General features: G+C 40.9%; 1 protein-coding gene across 1 annotated transcript in view; it reads left to right on the plus strand.

Annotated features, from left to right (window-relative positions):
* MYO15A (myosin XVA) overlaps positions 1 to 17,100 on the plus strand; it is a 125,224-nt gene that overhangs the window by 61,980 nt on the left and 46,144 nt on the right. The window contains 11 exon segments of the mRNA XM_031938533.1: positions 3,879 to 4,057; positions 5,301 to 5,373; positions 9,576 to 9,767; positions 10,226 to 10,338; positions 11,422 to 11,516; positions 12,345 to 12,447; positions 13,184 to 13,251; positions 15,424 to 15,564; positions 15,924 to 16,149; positions 16,329 to 16,455; positions 16,986 to 17,085. Coding sequence (XP_031794393.1) covers positions 3,879 to 4,057; positions 5,301 to 5,373; positions 9,576 to 9,767; positions 10,226 to 10,338; positions 11,422 to 11,516; positions 12,345 to 12,447; positions 13,184 to 13,251; positions 15,424 to 15,564; positions 15,924 to 16,149; positions 16,329 to 16,455; positions 16,986 to 17,085 — 1,417 coding nt within the window.

A 17,100-nucleotide genomic window follows, 5' to 3' on the forward strand; every position in this document is an offset into this window, starting at 1 on the left:
TCCAAGAGATAGTCAGATTCCTAAGGCATAATAAGCAGAGTGACAAGTGAGGTGAAACAATTTTAAATATTACATGCTTTATATAAATATTATATAATTATATAAAAATTTTATAACTGTAACTAGGTATCTCTGTGGAGGGCAAAGTTGGTTAAGAAGAACTTTTTATCCTCCTTTAGGGAATGGGAGGGCCAATTCCTCCCACATTATGCCTGTGATCATTGAAGGTTTAGGTATCACTTTCCCTTTGGCTATACCCTCTTCTCTCTCCCCTTGGAGGGTAGCCAATGTCTAAGCAACACAGACTATTGCAAAAAGCTCAGATTTTGCCTAATACTTAAAAGTATTTTATTTTTTCCAATGACATGTAAAGATAGTTTTCAACATTCATTTTTGTAAGATTTTTGACTTCCAATTTTTTTTCTCCTCCTCTTTTATTCCTCTTCCCCAAGACAGCAAGCAATCCAATATAGGTTATACATGGACAATCATTTTAAATATATTTCCATATTAGTTATGTTGTGAAAGAAAAATCACAATAAAAGGGAAAAAATCAGGAGAAAGAAAAATAATTAAAATGTGAAAATGGTATGCTTTGATCTGCATTCAGTCTTTATTGGTCTCTCTCCAGATGAGGATGCCATTTTCCATCCAAAGTGTATTGGAACTGTCTTGGATCACTGACAGAACTAAATCTATCAAAGTTGATTATCAGATAATCTTGCTGTTTCTGCATAATGTTTTCCTCGTTCTGCTCATTTCACTCAGCATCAATTGATATGTCTTTTCAGGCTTTTCTAAAATCATTCTCCTGATCATTTCTTAGAGAACAATAATATTCCATAACATTCATATACTGTAACTTATTCAGCCATTCCCCAACTGATAGGCTCTCAATTTCCAGTTTCTTGCCACTACAAAAAGGGTTACTACAAACATTTTTACACATATGGGTCCTTTTCCCTCTTTCATTAACTCTTTGGGATACAGACCTAGTAGTGAGACTGCTGGAATCAAGGGTATGGCAGTTTTATAGTCCTTTAGACAGTTTATAGCCCCAGAATTTGTCTGAGTTCTAGAGGCAAAGTTTTCCTGGATCAACATGGGTTTTTTGCACAGAGTTTTAAAATATAGATTATTAAAATAACAAATAAATTAGGGGCATTTAGTGGGTATCCACACAGTGGGTAGAGCCAGTTCTTGGAGTCAAGAGAATCTGAGTTCAAATGCAGCCTCAGATACTTACTAACTGTATGACCCTGGACAAATCACTTTACCTATTTGTCTTGGTTTCCTTTTTAGTAAAATGAGCTGGAAAAGGAAATGGCAAACCACTCTATGTCTGCAAAAAAAAATTCCAATGGCATCATGAAACATTACTTTAACAGCTGAGCAATAACAACAAAATACAAATGAAATTAAAATATCTAAAAATCTTGCATCCAGACTAGACTATTCTGATAATGCCAGAAATGAGGATCCTTGATTTGTTAACGGCTTCCCACAATCCATAGTCTCTCTACTTATTTATTTATATGGGGAAAAACTGAGATAAAATTTTAACTCTATTTAAAGAAAACCATATTTTTAAAAAAAAATGAGAAAAAAGGGAAAAAACAATTTAGAATGAACAAAGGCTAAAGATTTAAATATTTGTCCTTTAAAACTGAAAAGGGAGGAGAAAGTGAAAAAGAAAGCATATAATAATCCTTCCTATAGCTCTCCTCAGTTTTTTTTTTTTTCTCTTCAGTTCTTAAAGGAACCTGATGGTCTCATTCTGAATTTCCTTACATAAAGCTGAGGCTGCACTGAGGATGCCTACCAGGCTGTCTAGTTCTATTCCCCATTGCAGTCCCTCCTCCCTCCTCAGCTGTGTATAGCTTATTAAATCCTGAGTAGGGAAATGGGGACACTGTCATCCACTGCCCTATCTATGCTTGTCGGTGGGTACCTGTCTCTCTGTCTTCTTGTTGGTATCTGGGGATGTCACTGCTGCTACTATAGCTGTGCTCCTCTTCAAAACTGAACTCCAAATTCCTGCCTAGCCCCTCAGTTCAGCACCTTCTTCTTGGAGTACTGGCATGTATTTTTTTTTCAATCCGAAAGATTTTATTCCATTCATGGACTTCAATTCCCATCATGCATTTCTCCTGGTCCCAGAGGCACTGGGGCTACATTAATTATTTTAATGTCAAGAAATTCAGCTCCCTGTCAGGCTGTTTTTTTTTTTTTTTTTTTTTTTTTTTTTTTTTTTTTTGTAATAAATCAAATTATATGTGCTACTGGAATTCTGTAACAAGTATAGGGTCTAGTTCTTAAACGCCATCTAGCATCTCCAAATGACATTTTTGGGCTCTGGAAATGACTCATATATTGAAATAGGAATTTTTATCTCCCCTCCTTCTTCAGAAACTTCTCTTTGTTTCCCAATATTAGTGGAAAGAGATAAAATAAAATCTTTTTGCAGATTTAAAAAAAAAGAAAAATATCAATCTTATATGTAGCAGATGGTAAAAAGATAAACCACCATTTCCCACCTTCAACAAGGTAAAGCAAGCTTATAAGATCTGGATTTTGACCAAATCCAATTGTAGGTCAATCAACCCCACTTGTCACCTGATTCTTACTATTTATTTAGTTTTATCTTCATTAATAAACTTGTAATCTTTTCCATTCATTAGGTAGTTCTCAGTCCCACCCAAATTCATTAAATATTAATTATTTAGTGAAATGGAAAATCTTCCACATGCCAATAGTAATTACTCATTTATCTATAAATAAACAAATATTATAATTCCTGAATGAATATGCATGATTTATTAATAAAGGAAATCAATAATAAACATATAATACATTTAAAATATTTTTGTTTATGATTGTCACAGCCCAAGTCACTTCAAACTTTCAAAATTTTTATCATCCAGACTCTCTGTGGACCCCAATTGGAGTTTTCTTGGCAGAAGTGTTGAAGTGCTTTGCCATTTCCTTCTCCAGCTCATTTACAGATGTGGAAACTGAGACAAACAGGGTTTTAACTTGTATAGGGTCTGAGGCCAAATTTGACCTCATGAAGATATCTTCCTCACTTCAGATCCAGATCTCTATGCACTACACCACCCAGCTCCCCAAAATAACAGAGGTCAGTTCTTCTTTACTTGACTAGAAATTTGTTTTTATATTATTCAGTTCTCTTCTCAATATTAGTCCTTTTTCTGTCTTCCCTTCAGAAATTTGCTGCACTTACTAGTACTTCACAAACTTCACAAAATTTTTACCATAAAGTTCCTTTGTGAAAAACATAGTTAAAATCATTTCCACAAAGAAGTTTCTCCTCTCCTGCTTCCTATCTGCCTTCTCCATATCTTCTTCATAAATTCTCATAGATCACTGATAAGATACATTCTAAACAATTGATTTTAGGCTAGCCTGGAAACCTAGCTTTATTTCTAGGATGAGACGATTCCCATATTCTAAACAACTGACTTTGGGCTAGCCTGGAAACCTAGCCTTATTTCTAGGATGAGACAATTCCCACGTTCTAAACAACTGACTTTGGGCTAGCCTGGAAACCTAGCCTTATTTCTAGGATGAGACGATTCCCACGTTCTAAACAACTGACTTTGGGCTAGCCTGGAAACCTAGCCTTATTTCTAGGATGAGACGATTCCCACGTTCTAAACAACTGACTTTGGGCTAGCCTGGAAACCTAGCCTTATTTCTAGGATGAGATGATTCCCGTGTTCTAAACAATTGACTTTGGAACATAATTTCTTTCATCAGCTGGAAACTATTGTTATGATAGTAATTCATACTGCTACAAGGTTTCTTCTATATTGCCCATTGTCCCTGAAGTCTGTTTATTATCTGACCCTCACCAGGTTTGTTTCTGATTATGCCCACAATGGCTTCCAAGCTGTGTGTCAGCACAGACTCATTCAGGCCATGTCAAAAGCCCAGAAGGGTCCTGGGGCTGCCCGAACCTTCCCTCCAACGCTACTTGAGTGGACAGTTACTCAAAAGAAGGCCAACATGGCACTCGATGTCTACTGTTTCAATGGTGAGTAGGGGGTGGTGGGGCTGGTGGTTGGAGGAAGGGAAGGAGGGGGGATAATGGAAGATAATTCCATAAGTAAAGAAGTAGAATTTTCGAATGTATAAAGTATCACCGGTAGTTTTTCCAAAGTTACAAGCAGAACAAGACTAGAATCTGGGTATCTTGCCTAGTCCAGTGTTCTTTCCCTAATATCAAATCCAAAGCCCAAAGCAAGATTTGAGTCAGACATTCCCTGACTCCCTACCCCTCAAGTCTCTATGGAGACTCAGGAAGAGAAGGAGAAGGGAGATTTCTTCAATAAGTCTCCTTAAAAGACCTCTTCTGTTATAGTCAATTTTATGGTTGGTTATGGGGATGAGGGGACACAAGAGTAATGAATGACACTTCCTGGCTTTATACTCACAAGACTTGCATAAGAAAAGTTAACTAGGAATTCAAGAACTCTTAGATAGGATTGATGAATTACAAATTGATTAATCCAGGAAGTAGTGCATTGAAGATTAGAGAATGATGATCAAGGAAGCCTTTATGGAAGTTTTGATTTTGGTCTTGAAGGATGAGCATAATATAGATAGGGCTTCTTAAACTTTCTCTACTTGCAATGCCTTTTCATCCAAGAAATTCTTACATGACCCTGGGTATATAGGTATATAAGGTAGGTATAGATATCAAATATTTACTCATAATAAATCATCATTTTGTGACCCTCACATTCAGTTATGAGACCCCACATCAGGTCAGAAAACACAGTTTGAGAAGCTGGGATATAATAAAACAGTAAATGAAAGAGCATTCAAGGCAGAGAAATGGTGTGAGCAAAAGCAGAAGCAGTAATTTAAATCATATATAAAAGACCAGAGCTGGATCAAAGAGTTTTTTGGGTAGGAGACAGGTAAGAGATGTGTTTAGAGAAATAAGGTGAGTACAGGTAATTATGGAATGTTCTGAATACCACAATGAGGAATTAGGCTATCTTCTGACAGCAATGAAGGCTTACTGTATTTAAAGAAAAATCCAGCAGTGTAGAGTGAACTAAAAATGGAAAAGATGGAGGCAGAGAGACCACTTAGAAGGCTGTTTCAATGATCCAAGAAAAAAATAAAGAGGCTATGAAATGGGCTGATGGAAGAATGAATGGAAAGGAAGGGATGATGTGAGAATCCTTAGGTGAGAAAATTGATAGAACTTGCTAAATTTGAGATGTCATTTCTGAGTAAAATTCGATAACCAACTCACGGCTTTCCAGGGGACCAGTTTTCTTGCCCAATCCATTCATGGAGCACAGGGGAAGATGTTACTGGAGACATTTTGAAATACAGGTATGGATTATAACTTTTCAGAATTGGAAGGAATCCCAAAGTCATCTAGTCCAACTAATCCAAGTCCCACCTGAATCATGATACTTCTACAATATACTTTAAAAAGTGGTCATTCAGATTCTACTTGAAAATGTCCAGAGACAGGGGAGCTCACTACTATCCAGAGAAGCCCCTTTCACTTTTGAAAAACTCTGTTAGTGATTCCTTCCAGTTCGGCTACAATTTACCTCCCTGAAATTTTTATTCATTGCTCTTATTTCTGTCTTCTAGACCCAAATAAAAGAAATTAAATCTCTTTTTCACATCATACATCTTCAAATATTTGAAGATAGAAATAATATTCCCCTTAAGTTAGGGGGAATTCTTAGATTGGAAATCTGAGAACTTCTATTTTTAGTATTTTGATAACTAGATTTCAATATAATTGATTTCTTTCTTAATCCTACGTATCTAATTTGGTGCACTTAAAAACATGTTAAAAAGGGATGTACAGGCTGTAAGTGGGGTCTAGGACACCAAAAAGGTTAAGAATTCCCACCTTATATCTTTTCTTTTCCAAGCTAAATATCTCCAGTTTCTTCAGCCAATTCCCACATGACTTAGTTTCCAGACTTTCACAATCCAGCTTGCCTTCCTAGTATTCAGGCTAGCTTGTCAATACCCTTCCTAAAATGTGATGGTCTAATAATACCCTAAAGTTGTCTGATCAGAGCAGTGCATTCATTACTCCTTGTTCTAAGCATTTTGCTTCTATTACTGAAGCCCATGGTTTCATTCCTTTTTTTACTTCCATTTCACACTGTTGATTTATATTCAACTTGTGGTTCCCTAAATACTTCAGATCTTTTTCACATGATCATACAACCCTGCCCTGGACTTATGCATTTGATATTTTTTTTTAACTTAAGAATAGACTTTACATTTATACTTCAAAGATCTTAATTTCATCAGTATATTCTCTCTCTGTTGATAACAGTCCCTCTCTATAAATGGGAGCAGCAGGAGGAAGATAATCATTTATTATGCATATTGCTATCTTATTTGGCCCATATACAGTCCAAGGAGGTAGGCGCTATTATTCTCAGTTGAGGAAATAAAGCAGATGGAGGATAATTGATTGGCCTAGGATCACACAGCTAGTAAGTTTCTAAGGTTGAATTTAACTCGAATCTTCCTGATTCAGTCTTTGAACTCCAGCTTCAGAGACCAGTGATCTATTCACAGCAGCACCTTAGAAGTCTCTAAAATTTTAGTCTTTGTGAATTGATGTGTCTCTTCCAAAATTCATAACACTAGATCATTTCATACCCTCCTACTATATACATATATATATGTGTGTGTACAGAATACAATATATATGTATACATATATGGTACCCACACATATATCCATCTACATATGTGTGCAAATATACTACTAAAGTCCAATTCTGATGTGTAGGTGACTTTCAACAATCTATCTAGCTATCTAGCTGACAAATTCTCTGACTAGCTAGCTAGCTGACAAATAATAATAAAAACATTTCTATATCGTGTATGCTTAAATATAATTTCACCTTGTTAGATTTGTTCCATTGTTCCAGACTATTTCAACTGTTTTGATCTCATTTTGTTATTCAGGATATTATCTATCCATCTTAGTTTTGTATCATACACAAATTTCAAAAGTGTTTTCTCTATGTTGTCACTTAAGTCATTGATCAAAATAATGACCAACATAGAGCCAAGGACAAAAAGCCTCTGCATTCTCTTAGAAATCTCTCTATAGATTGTTACTGATTAAATACTGCTCTTTGGGTTTGGACATTTGGCCAATTCAAATTCACCAAATTGTACTACCATCAACTCTTTTCATGCTGTCCAGGAGGACCCTATACGATATTGTCAAACTCTCTGATAAAATTCAGTCATTATATCCATGTTATTCCCCTGTTCTGCCAGCCTCATAGTCAACAGAGTAGATGAAGTTAATCTGGAAGAAGTTCAAGACTTTTTATAGATTTTATAGATTAGAACCCAAGGAAGGGAATTGACTTGCCCCTGATCACATAAGTAATAAATAAATCAGGATTCAAACCCACATCCCCAGATCCCAAATTCCGTGGTCTTTTGTTGATTCAGGGTTTCATACTTTCCTTTCCAAACCTAAAGAGTCATCTCTCAAATGATGACTTAGAGAATTTTTGCCTGGAATTGAAGGCAAGCTCAATGGTCAAAGAATCCACCTTCTTTCTTTCCTTTTTTAGAGAAGACATATTTCCCCTTTTCAGTCCTGTCACTCCTCTCCCCCCTCCATGATTTTTCAAAGATTTCCAAGATTATTAGCAAGTAATTCCACATTTGCCCCTCCAGGTTACTTCGTTACCCAGAGGTACACCCAGAGAGGTGTACCTGATGTGAACTCCTTATGGATAATCAGGTCTTTCCTGACTAGCTCCTTGCTTAGCACAGGTTTCCATTTCCTTCTAACCCTTTTTGTTCCATTCTTCCCAGTGTAAAGATCATTGTCCTTGGTGGGGGAAAGAGAGGCACTGCCATAGTTGAGTAGTTCTCCCTCCTCTCCATTGTACTTTATTATAGTTCTAACCATCGCCAGCAGAAATCCCTTTCTTCATTTGATCTTCATATCCCCCCCCCAATAGCTTTTAAAAAATAACATTTGCTAACAATCCAGCAGCCTCACCTCTTCTGTTCTTTAGGTCATTCTTTATTGTTCAGAGACTTGTGCCTTTCTTGTATTCATCCCCAGCTTCCATTTGCTGTACATGTCTCTCTCAAATTTTCTTTGACTGATGAGTTAGTTCTCAATACAGCCAGATATTAATAAAACCTTACATTTATAAAGATTTTTTGGGGGGAAACCAATGACATACAGAGAGTCCCAAAAGTCTTAAGCTATTAAAGTTTCAAATAGCACTGAGATTTTTGGGACACCCTGCATTTTGTTTTTACAACGCCTTCATTTCTGAATGTATCTCCCTTCTCCCCCTAGTCAATGAATCATCCTTTGTAAAAAAAAAAAAAAAAAAAAAAAAAAAAAAAAAAAACATTTTTTGAAAAGGAAGATAAAAAGTAATCTATTTCAAATCTGATTTGACTGATGAGCTCCTCATATAGCCAGATAATAATAAAAGCCCACATTTCTATAGTGCATAAAGGATTTTTTAGTGAAAAAGAACCAATGACATATAAAGTGTCCCAAAAGTCTTGATTTAGCTTTAATAGCATAAAATAGTTTTGAGACTTTGGGAGACCTGTGTATTTTGCTTTTTCAACACCTTAATTTCCTCCTTCTTCCCTATGCAAAGAATTCTCTCTTGTAACAACAGTGACAAAATAAAAAAAAATCAGTTCACTGAAACTAATTGTAGTATGGGACTGCTAGGTGACACAGTGGATAGAGTCCTAACTTAGAATCAGAAAACTTATCTTCACAAGTTCAAATCTAGCTTCAGACACTTATTAGCTAGGTGACCCAAGGCAAATCGCTCACTCTATTTCCCTGAGTTCCTCATCTGTGAGTGAGTTGGAGAAAGACATGACAACCATTTCAGTATCTTTGCAAAGAAAATCCCAAAATGGGGTCATAAAGAGTCAGACACGGCTTAAATATATACACAAATTAAATATGATAATACATATAAACTAATAAATTATACAATATATTATCAATATATATAAACACAACTCAACAACAAATTGTAGTCTATGCAATTTTCCATACCCATAATCCCCCTGCCTTTGCAAAGAGAGGGAAGGTACGTAAGGATTTACAAAGCACTCACAACCATGTGAGGTAGGGAATGCAATTAGAATCATTTCTTCTTCAAATGTGAGAAAAGTAAATCACATAAAAGTTTTGATTTTTCTAAGTCCTTACTAAGTGACAGAACCAAGTCATACCCAGACCAAAACACTTTAACTATACTATACTGACTTTCATAGCAGTGTCTTTAGAATCTAAAGTCAACATGGTCACAAGCATTCATTAAGCTTCTGCTGTGGATCGGGGACTGGGCTAAACGCTGAGAATACAAAAAAGAAATAAAGAAAAAAACAAGAAGAAAAAAAGCAAAAAGTTCCTTTGTTCCAAAAAGGAGGAGCCCTCCCTCAAGCTAAAAGGATTATTATTGTGGGCAGCTTCTGCCCATGATTGAATGACCTTTTCTACTTTCCCAAACCCTGAGCTCCTGACATCCTTAGGGGGCTAACTGATGGCTGGAGGGGCTGGACAGTCTCCTTGAAGAACGGTAGCCAGTGGGCTGAGTTGGCGGGCCACGATTATGTCCTGGATCTGATCTCAGACATGGAGCTTATCTGGGACTTTCCGAAGCAGAAATCCTACTTTATCATCACTTCTGAGGGGGCAGACAAGAGCAGGAGCAGCGGCAGAATGTAGGTAGCTAATTTACCTCCTGGTCTCCATCACCCACAGTCACACTCTTCCCCACACACTGCTTGAAGTTGTTGGTTGTTTTTTTACATTGGCTGCCACTGTTGGGAGGGACTGGGTACAAGGGGCTTTTGTCCACCTTGAGTCCAGGTAGGTTGGGATGATGGTCCCAGGATGTTAATAGTACAGAACCCAAAGAGATTTCTCACCTTTTTAATGAGCAGACTCCTTTTGGGAAATTCCTATATCGGGGGGTGAAGTGATGAACTCTGGGGAAACTGGAGGAGATGGAAGGGAAATAGGGAACTCCTGTCCAGTCAAAGTATATTTTGGAAGAAAGGTCCTGGGACACTCTGCTATAGGACAAATCCCCGAGGGATTTGCTGCAAGAAATCCCAAATCCTAAGAATAGGGGAAAAAAAGCACAGATCCAGCTAGAAAGTTCTCTGTATTCCCACAGGGTGTTTGGAAATAACTGGGACTCGGATGAGGAAACACCTGCCCTTCCCCGGCATAGAAGGCACTCCATTCGGACGACAAAACTTCCTGACTCAGATGCTTATTTCAGTCATGGTGAGCCCCCCAACTGTTAGTCCATAGCCCCATGGCCATCACTTGGTTCCCTCTGGACACTCCTGATCCCACATGGAGGTCTCCTTTCCTCTCTTTTCTTGGATTATTCTTCACATTCTAGTATCACATAGCTTGCACATGCTTACTTATGACAGAACTTTACAATAACTTTGTGGAGTATCTAAAACAGTAATTATTATGTTAAGGGCTGTTGACATCCCCCTATCACATTTAGGGAAACTGAAGCTCAGGACCTTTCATAAAAGGTTCCTTCCCTCTTCTCTCTTGGGTTATTTTTCACATTATAGTATAACATAGTTTATATATGATAGATCCTCACAACTCTGTGAGGTATCTAAAACAATGATTATTATCACTCACAGAGGGTTCCTTTCCTACCCTTTCTCGGGTTATTTTTCACATTAGAGTATCCCATAGCTTATGTATGACAGATTTTCACATCTCTGTGAGGTATCTAAAAAAAAATTATCCCCATTTCACATTTGGGAAAACGGAGGGTTTTCCTCACAGAGGGTTCCTTCCCTTCTCTCTCTTCGTTAGAGGTGGAGACTTAGTAGTAGTAGCGTGAAAACACAGCCTTCACATTAGAGCATCCCATAGCTTATGTATGATGGATTCTCACAACTCTGTGAAGCAGAGTTCCCTTAAAATCCCTTAAAAAGGGATTATTGTCCCCATTTCACCTTTAGGGAAACTGAGGCTCAAAGGATTTTAGCTGGAAGAAACCTTTAGAGATTATGTGGTTCAAGACTCATTTAACAGATAAGGAAATAGGTCAAGATAGAAAAATGACTTATTTTTGCATCATATTTCCAGTTAAGCGACTTGTACAATGAGTCTATGTAAGATCCCAAATTCAAACCGAGGTCTCCTAGAGCAGTCTACTGAACTAAATTGTGGTGACTGGAAGGAAAGTGGCCGGTGCTAGCTCTAATTTCAGCCAGCCTATTCCCCAACTTGGAGCTCAAACTGTCTTCGGCCTTAGCCCCAGCCCACCACAGCATCCCCCGGGGGACTGGAGTGGAACCTGTGTTACCTCTGCCCCCTGCATCCTCTCCGCAGACTCAGACAGCTTCCGGGAGCCGGCTACCCCTCAGAAGGGACTGGATCGCTATCTGGATAGCCTCTTCGACCCCGTGCTTGCCTATGAAAACACGGTACAGAGCCTAGTTGTGATCTGCAGGGATGGGCAGGGATGGAGTACGGGCTAGGGAAGGAAACCAGAACACAAATAGACAGACAGACAGAGTTCATCCCCACTCAGCTGGGAGGCAAAAGAGAGGGGAAATTGATAACTAACTGATCTTCAAAAACAGGAGGGAAGAAGGAAAGTTGACTATTGGGATTGAAATTATGGCCAGAAGTTCAACCTTTCCTTCCTTCCATGCCTTTTGACCCAGGATGCTTGATCTTCAGATTCCTGATCCCAATTTCCCTCTGTCCCAGATGCATCCCCAAGCAACATCTAATTAATTTTCCCCATTCCCCACCTTCCAGCCTCCCAGTCCCTGAGGGTTATTCTGTCCTAAATCCCCAGTGAGGACACAGTCCAGATCCCCACTCCCTTCCAAGTCTCAGCCCTTCCTCCTCCCAGTTCCAAACTATTTTGCCTCTCATGCCTCAGAAGCTTCCTCTTCCCAGAGTCCTTTTGAGTGATGGATGCACCTATCTCTCTCTGGGCAGAGACTCCCTCCAATTCCCTCCAGACTCAGTTTAAATTGGCATCCCAGAGAAAAGGCAGAAAGCTTCCAATGCTAGGCCTTGGCATCCATGTCGTGCCCTATCCCTTGGTAGCTGGTCTGGCTCAATCCTTCTTTCCAGGAGGAGATGGCCCCACGTGATTAATGCCTCCTTTTCCAGGGCCAGTGCCCATCATCTGATGTCCTTTTCTTCCTCCAAGATGAGATTGTTGGAGTGCTGGAAGAAAGGGGTGAGGGCTTCAATCCATGTTCCTTGACTCTTGGCCTCTTTTGCCCCATTTTTAGGATCTGGAAAAGCCAGCTGCTATGTCCTATAGGATGAAAGGAGGAGGTCAGCCCAAAGGTGACGAGGAGCCATCGGGGCCTCCCAAAATACCCCAAGAACCAGGTCAGTTGTACCTCCTAATCATTCCCTCCACTCCTCCCCACCACCAAATCTAGCCAGCATCAGACTTTTTTAGTCTTCCTTGATTCCCACCAGGATAGAGGTCAGAATCCTCACTGAACTTCCACATCACGAAGCTCCAGCCCCAGAGATCTGGGAGGAGAGGGCATGGGGTGGGAGATAGAACTCTAGTGCAGGTGCTGGGCTCTTGGTATAATCTTTCTGGCATCCCCTCCTCATCTAACTCCTTCTCCCTTTATGCTATCCCCCTTCCCATCCTTTCCTCTGCTTCCACTTTTTCCTTCACAATGATCACCATTAACTGAGGTAGGGAAGTGGGGAATGATAACTAAGCCCCAGAAAGTTGGTTATTGAGATTGTGGGGTTGATGGCAAAAAAATTCTTCAACTTTTCCCTACTCCAATGCCCCTTGACCTTCATATTCCTGATCCTAGCTTACCTCTGACCCCACATCATCAATTCAAGTAGCCCCTGATGCCCACCAGAGTCTAATCCCACTTACCCTTTGTTCTCCATGATCCCTGATGGAGACAATTCTGACTCCTATGCCTCAGATGACCCCCTGCCTCATTTCCCCTGACCCGTTGTCTCTGGCATCTCCTGAACCCCATTAGTTGTCACCTGACAACCAATAGCCACTCACTCTAGCTGTCCCCAGCTGTTTCCTAAGCCCCAATATCTCTGATCCTGATACCTGCCTGAGTCTGGCACTCTGTAGTCCCAGGCCTGGACCCCTCCACATTGGCGCTGCAGCAAGCCTTCATCCACAAGCAGGCCATGCTTCTGGTGAGTACATATCCCTCTGCCTCAGAACTTCTCACCCTGGGGGCTTGTGGGAAAATCTTTTCACCCTTACTGATGGTAAAACTTGTCTGGGGGTAGAACTATACACTTTGGGGGAAGGAATGTTGTAAAGTTGCAAGGGGTTCAGGCAATTATCTCTTGGGGAGGGGAATATGAGCCAATGGTCACTTAGCAAAATGGGAGAAACTTTGAAACATAGCCAGTTCATGATGGCCATCTATTTATTGACTGCTAATCCTGGAAGTCTTTTCTCAGTCCTCATTACATTTGATCTCTGTGTAGCTCTTAACACTATCAATATCCCCTTCTCTCAAAACTTTCTTCCTCTTTAGTTTGCATGCTGCTGGTCTCCTGGGTTTTCTTCCTACCTGCCTAATTGCATCTAATTTTCCTTTCCTGGATCTTCATCTATTTTACACCCATTGAATGTGAAAAGTTTCAGGGGAGGGATGTATGGAGAAAGAACAAGCATTGTTAAGGGTCTTCTATACTTTGCTAAATACTTTACAAACATCTTATTTGATCATAATCAAGCATGGATGTTCTTCAAGACCCTGTCATGAGTTTTATTCTCTTTTCTCTACTCTCTTTCTTTGTGATCTCACCAACTTCCATTAGTTCAATTATCACATCATAAAGATGACTTCCAATTCCATACATACAGCCTCAAATTCTCTCCTGAATTTCAGTCCCACATCACCAAAAACCTATTGTACATTTTTTATTGGATGTTCCATAAGCAACTCAATATGTCTAAAAGAGAATTCTATCTTTCTTTAAATTCATCCCTTCACCAAACTGCCATATTTTTTGAGGGTACCACTAATCTTCAGCTCACTATGATTTACACTGATAAGATTATTTTCTACTTTTCTCTCTCCTTCCAATACATATCTAACTAACAATGAAATCTTGCTCCCTTTTCACAACAGCCTTCTTGTCTATTCCCTTCCTTCCACTCACACCTTTGTTGTTGCTGTTGTTTGGAAATTTCAGCCGTGTCTGACATTGTGACCAGATCTGGGATTTTCTTGGCAAAAATAGCAGAGTAGTTTGCCATTTCCTTCTCTGGTTCATTAGATATGAGGAACTGAGGCAAACAGAGTTAAGTATCTCCCCCAGGGTCACACAACTGTAAATGTCTGAAGTTGGATTTGAACTCAAAAAGATGAATTTTTCAAGCTCTAACCACTATACCACCTCGCTGTCCCAGAAAGTACAAAAGCACAATTTAAGAAATGGAGAGAAAACCAATTTAGCTTTTAAAAAAATATAAACTCCTTAGCTTGACATTTAAAGCCCACCACAATCTGTCTCCCATTTACCTTTTCAGTGATTTCACAGCACTACTCTTCCCTGGCTCTGTATTTCAGCCAAAACAGCTGTTGTCTGAGCCTGACATTCCAGCTTGAGTCTCCGTCGTTGTGCACAATGGTCCTCATTTGTCATAGGGCTTAGTCTCTTATAATTCCTCACTTCCTCAGTTCTGATGCTTCCTTTTTACATGAAGTCTTCTCTAACTTTCCTCCCCCCCCCCCCAGTTATTTATGTTCTACACTTGTCTATGTATATGTTATATATCCTCAGAAAAATGGAGGGCCCTGTAAGGCAGGGGTTTGTTTCTCTCAGTGCCTTGCATATTAAAGGTTTGGCTGGTATTCCAATGATATCTAAGAAATATTAAAACACCCAGAGGAAGGGCTCCAACACACTGGATAAATCCTTTGCGAAGATTTTATAGAAGGATGTAGAGAATGGAAAGGTGTGGATGGATCACAACCTGTCCTGATGGAAGCAGTATCCATACTGATGAAATTTTAAGTGGCTCCCCTTGGTTGCACCCACTGCAATGGATTCTGAAATGATTCTCTGTCGCTATTGAGCTCAGGAGAAAGAAGGCAGCCCCCAGGCCCAGAGTCACTAATAACCATGAGGAGCTGGCCAAAAATGGTTAACTATGGAGAAGGGAAAGGAAATTCCGAAGCGGATGATATTTTTTGTCCCCTTTTCTAGTAGGGCCCTGTTTCTTCAATTGATAGAAGAAAGCAGTGAAGGTGGATCAGAGAAAAAATGAAGACTAAGGCTCCTGGGAGGAAGGGAAATTATTCCTCTCCTGCCCAGACAATTCTTTTTCCTTTCTTCTTTCTTTTAAAGGCTCGAGAGATGACTCTCCAGGCCATGGCCCTGCAGCAGCAGCAGCAGCAGCAGCAGCAGCCGCCGCCGCCAGATCTGGTCCCCTCTGCTGCAGCTTCCTCAGCCTCCCTGGGACCCGCCTCCCAGCCCCTGCCTCCTAAAGTGAGTCTGGCCCTGGGAGAAGCTATTGGAGGGAGGGATGCCTGCAGAAGATGCAGTGGCTAGAGAGGCAGGAACTAAAAATCACAGGTGAAAGAAGGCAGATATTCTCTCAGGAGAGGTGGGGAGGGAAGAGAAGGCTACCTCTGGCTTGGTTGCTGACTATGCGGTTTGGGAGCTGTTTGCTCACCTGGAAATGAAAATGGCCTTTACTCTCTGATGGCCCCAGTCCCCTACAGAGCTCAGAAAGGTTACTGTGGAAGGGCACAGCTCCACCTTAGATGCCCTAATGGGAAGGAGTGCTTCTTTCTCATGGGCCAGAGAAGGGACCAGACCTTACCAGGATTTCTCCTGTTTGCCAGAAGCCAGTAGGGGCAGATGTCCCTCTGAAGGCCAAGAGCAGAAGTCCCCCTGCCAAGCCGGTGCTAATCTATGCAGCCCCAGCTCTGGGAGACCCCGGAGGAGGCGGCTTCCAGCCTAAGGCCTTGGTATCTGGCTCTCCCTCGAAGCCGAGGGGCTCAATCCCGCCTATTAAACCGGTGGCCACCCCTATCCGGGTACAAGACCAACATTCTCCTGTAAGAACCTGTAAGTAATTTTGCTCTGGTTGTCTCCTTTCAGCTCTGTTCACTCTCTCCCCCAGCCCTTCTTTGCCTTAGCTTTTGGGAGAGACCACCCTTTACCTTCAGAGGGTCCCCTGGGAGGTAGAAATAATCACAATCTGCACGACACCCCCATCACCCGGAACATGTCCCTTTCTCCATCAGTCTCGCCCTCCCCAGAGCTTGTCCGTCACTCCATCCTCAACTCAGAGCATTTCCCTCAGCCGACCCAACAGATCAAGACCATTATCCGCCAGTGCCAGCAGCCGCCCAGAGCTCCCGATGGTCTCAGGTGAGAGCCCGGCTTCCAGGCCCCTTGTATAAGACCACCCCTGCCCATTGGCCACCCGCTCAGAAACCTGGCCTCGGACTGTGTCGTGGGTCATTCATTCCTCTTGCTTAAGTATAGTCCCCTCCAGGACCCTCTTTTAAGTACCCACCCTGGGAGGAGGGAACAGGAAGTCCATTTTAATCCTTAACAATTTAAAGGAATGAGGGAGAGGGGAAAACTAGGTCTAGACCCTGAGTGACTGCGTGCTGCAGGGTTGGTGACCAAGAGCTTGGGCTCTTCCCTAAGAGTCTAGCAGATCACGGTTTCTTTTGCCCTCCATGGACACTGTCACAGCAATCAAGCCAACAGGCATTTATTAAGCACCTACTGTTTGCCTGCTGTGTTCCAAGCATTCTTTGCATTGTCCCCACATCTGGGATGTCTTGGTGATGAAAACATCTCTAGCCTTGTCCCTGTGCATCCAGAGGTCCCATGGGCTCCTTGCGTCAGGGAAGCTCCACCCTAACTTTCCCCACTCCCCATCTGCCCAGGAAGGAAAGTGGGAAGGTGTTTGTGAAGAAATCAGACCCTCATGAAGAGGCCCTCCTGATCCTGAAGGAACAAATGATCCATTCAGCTCCCATCAACCTGGTATGATCAATTCCA

Source organism: Sarcophilus harrisii, chromosome 1 (assembly GCF_902635505.1).
Source record: "Sarcophilus harrisii chromosome 1, mSarHar1.11, whole genome shotgun sequence".
Classification (NCBI taxonomy): domain Eukaryota; kingdom Metazoa; phylum Chordata; class Mammalia; order Dasyuromorphia; family Dasyuridae; genus Sarcophilus; species Sarcophilus harrisii.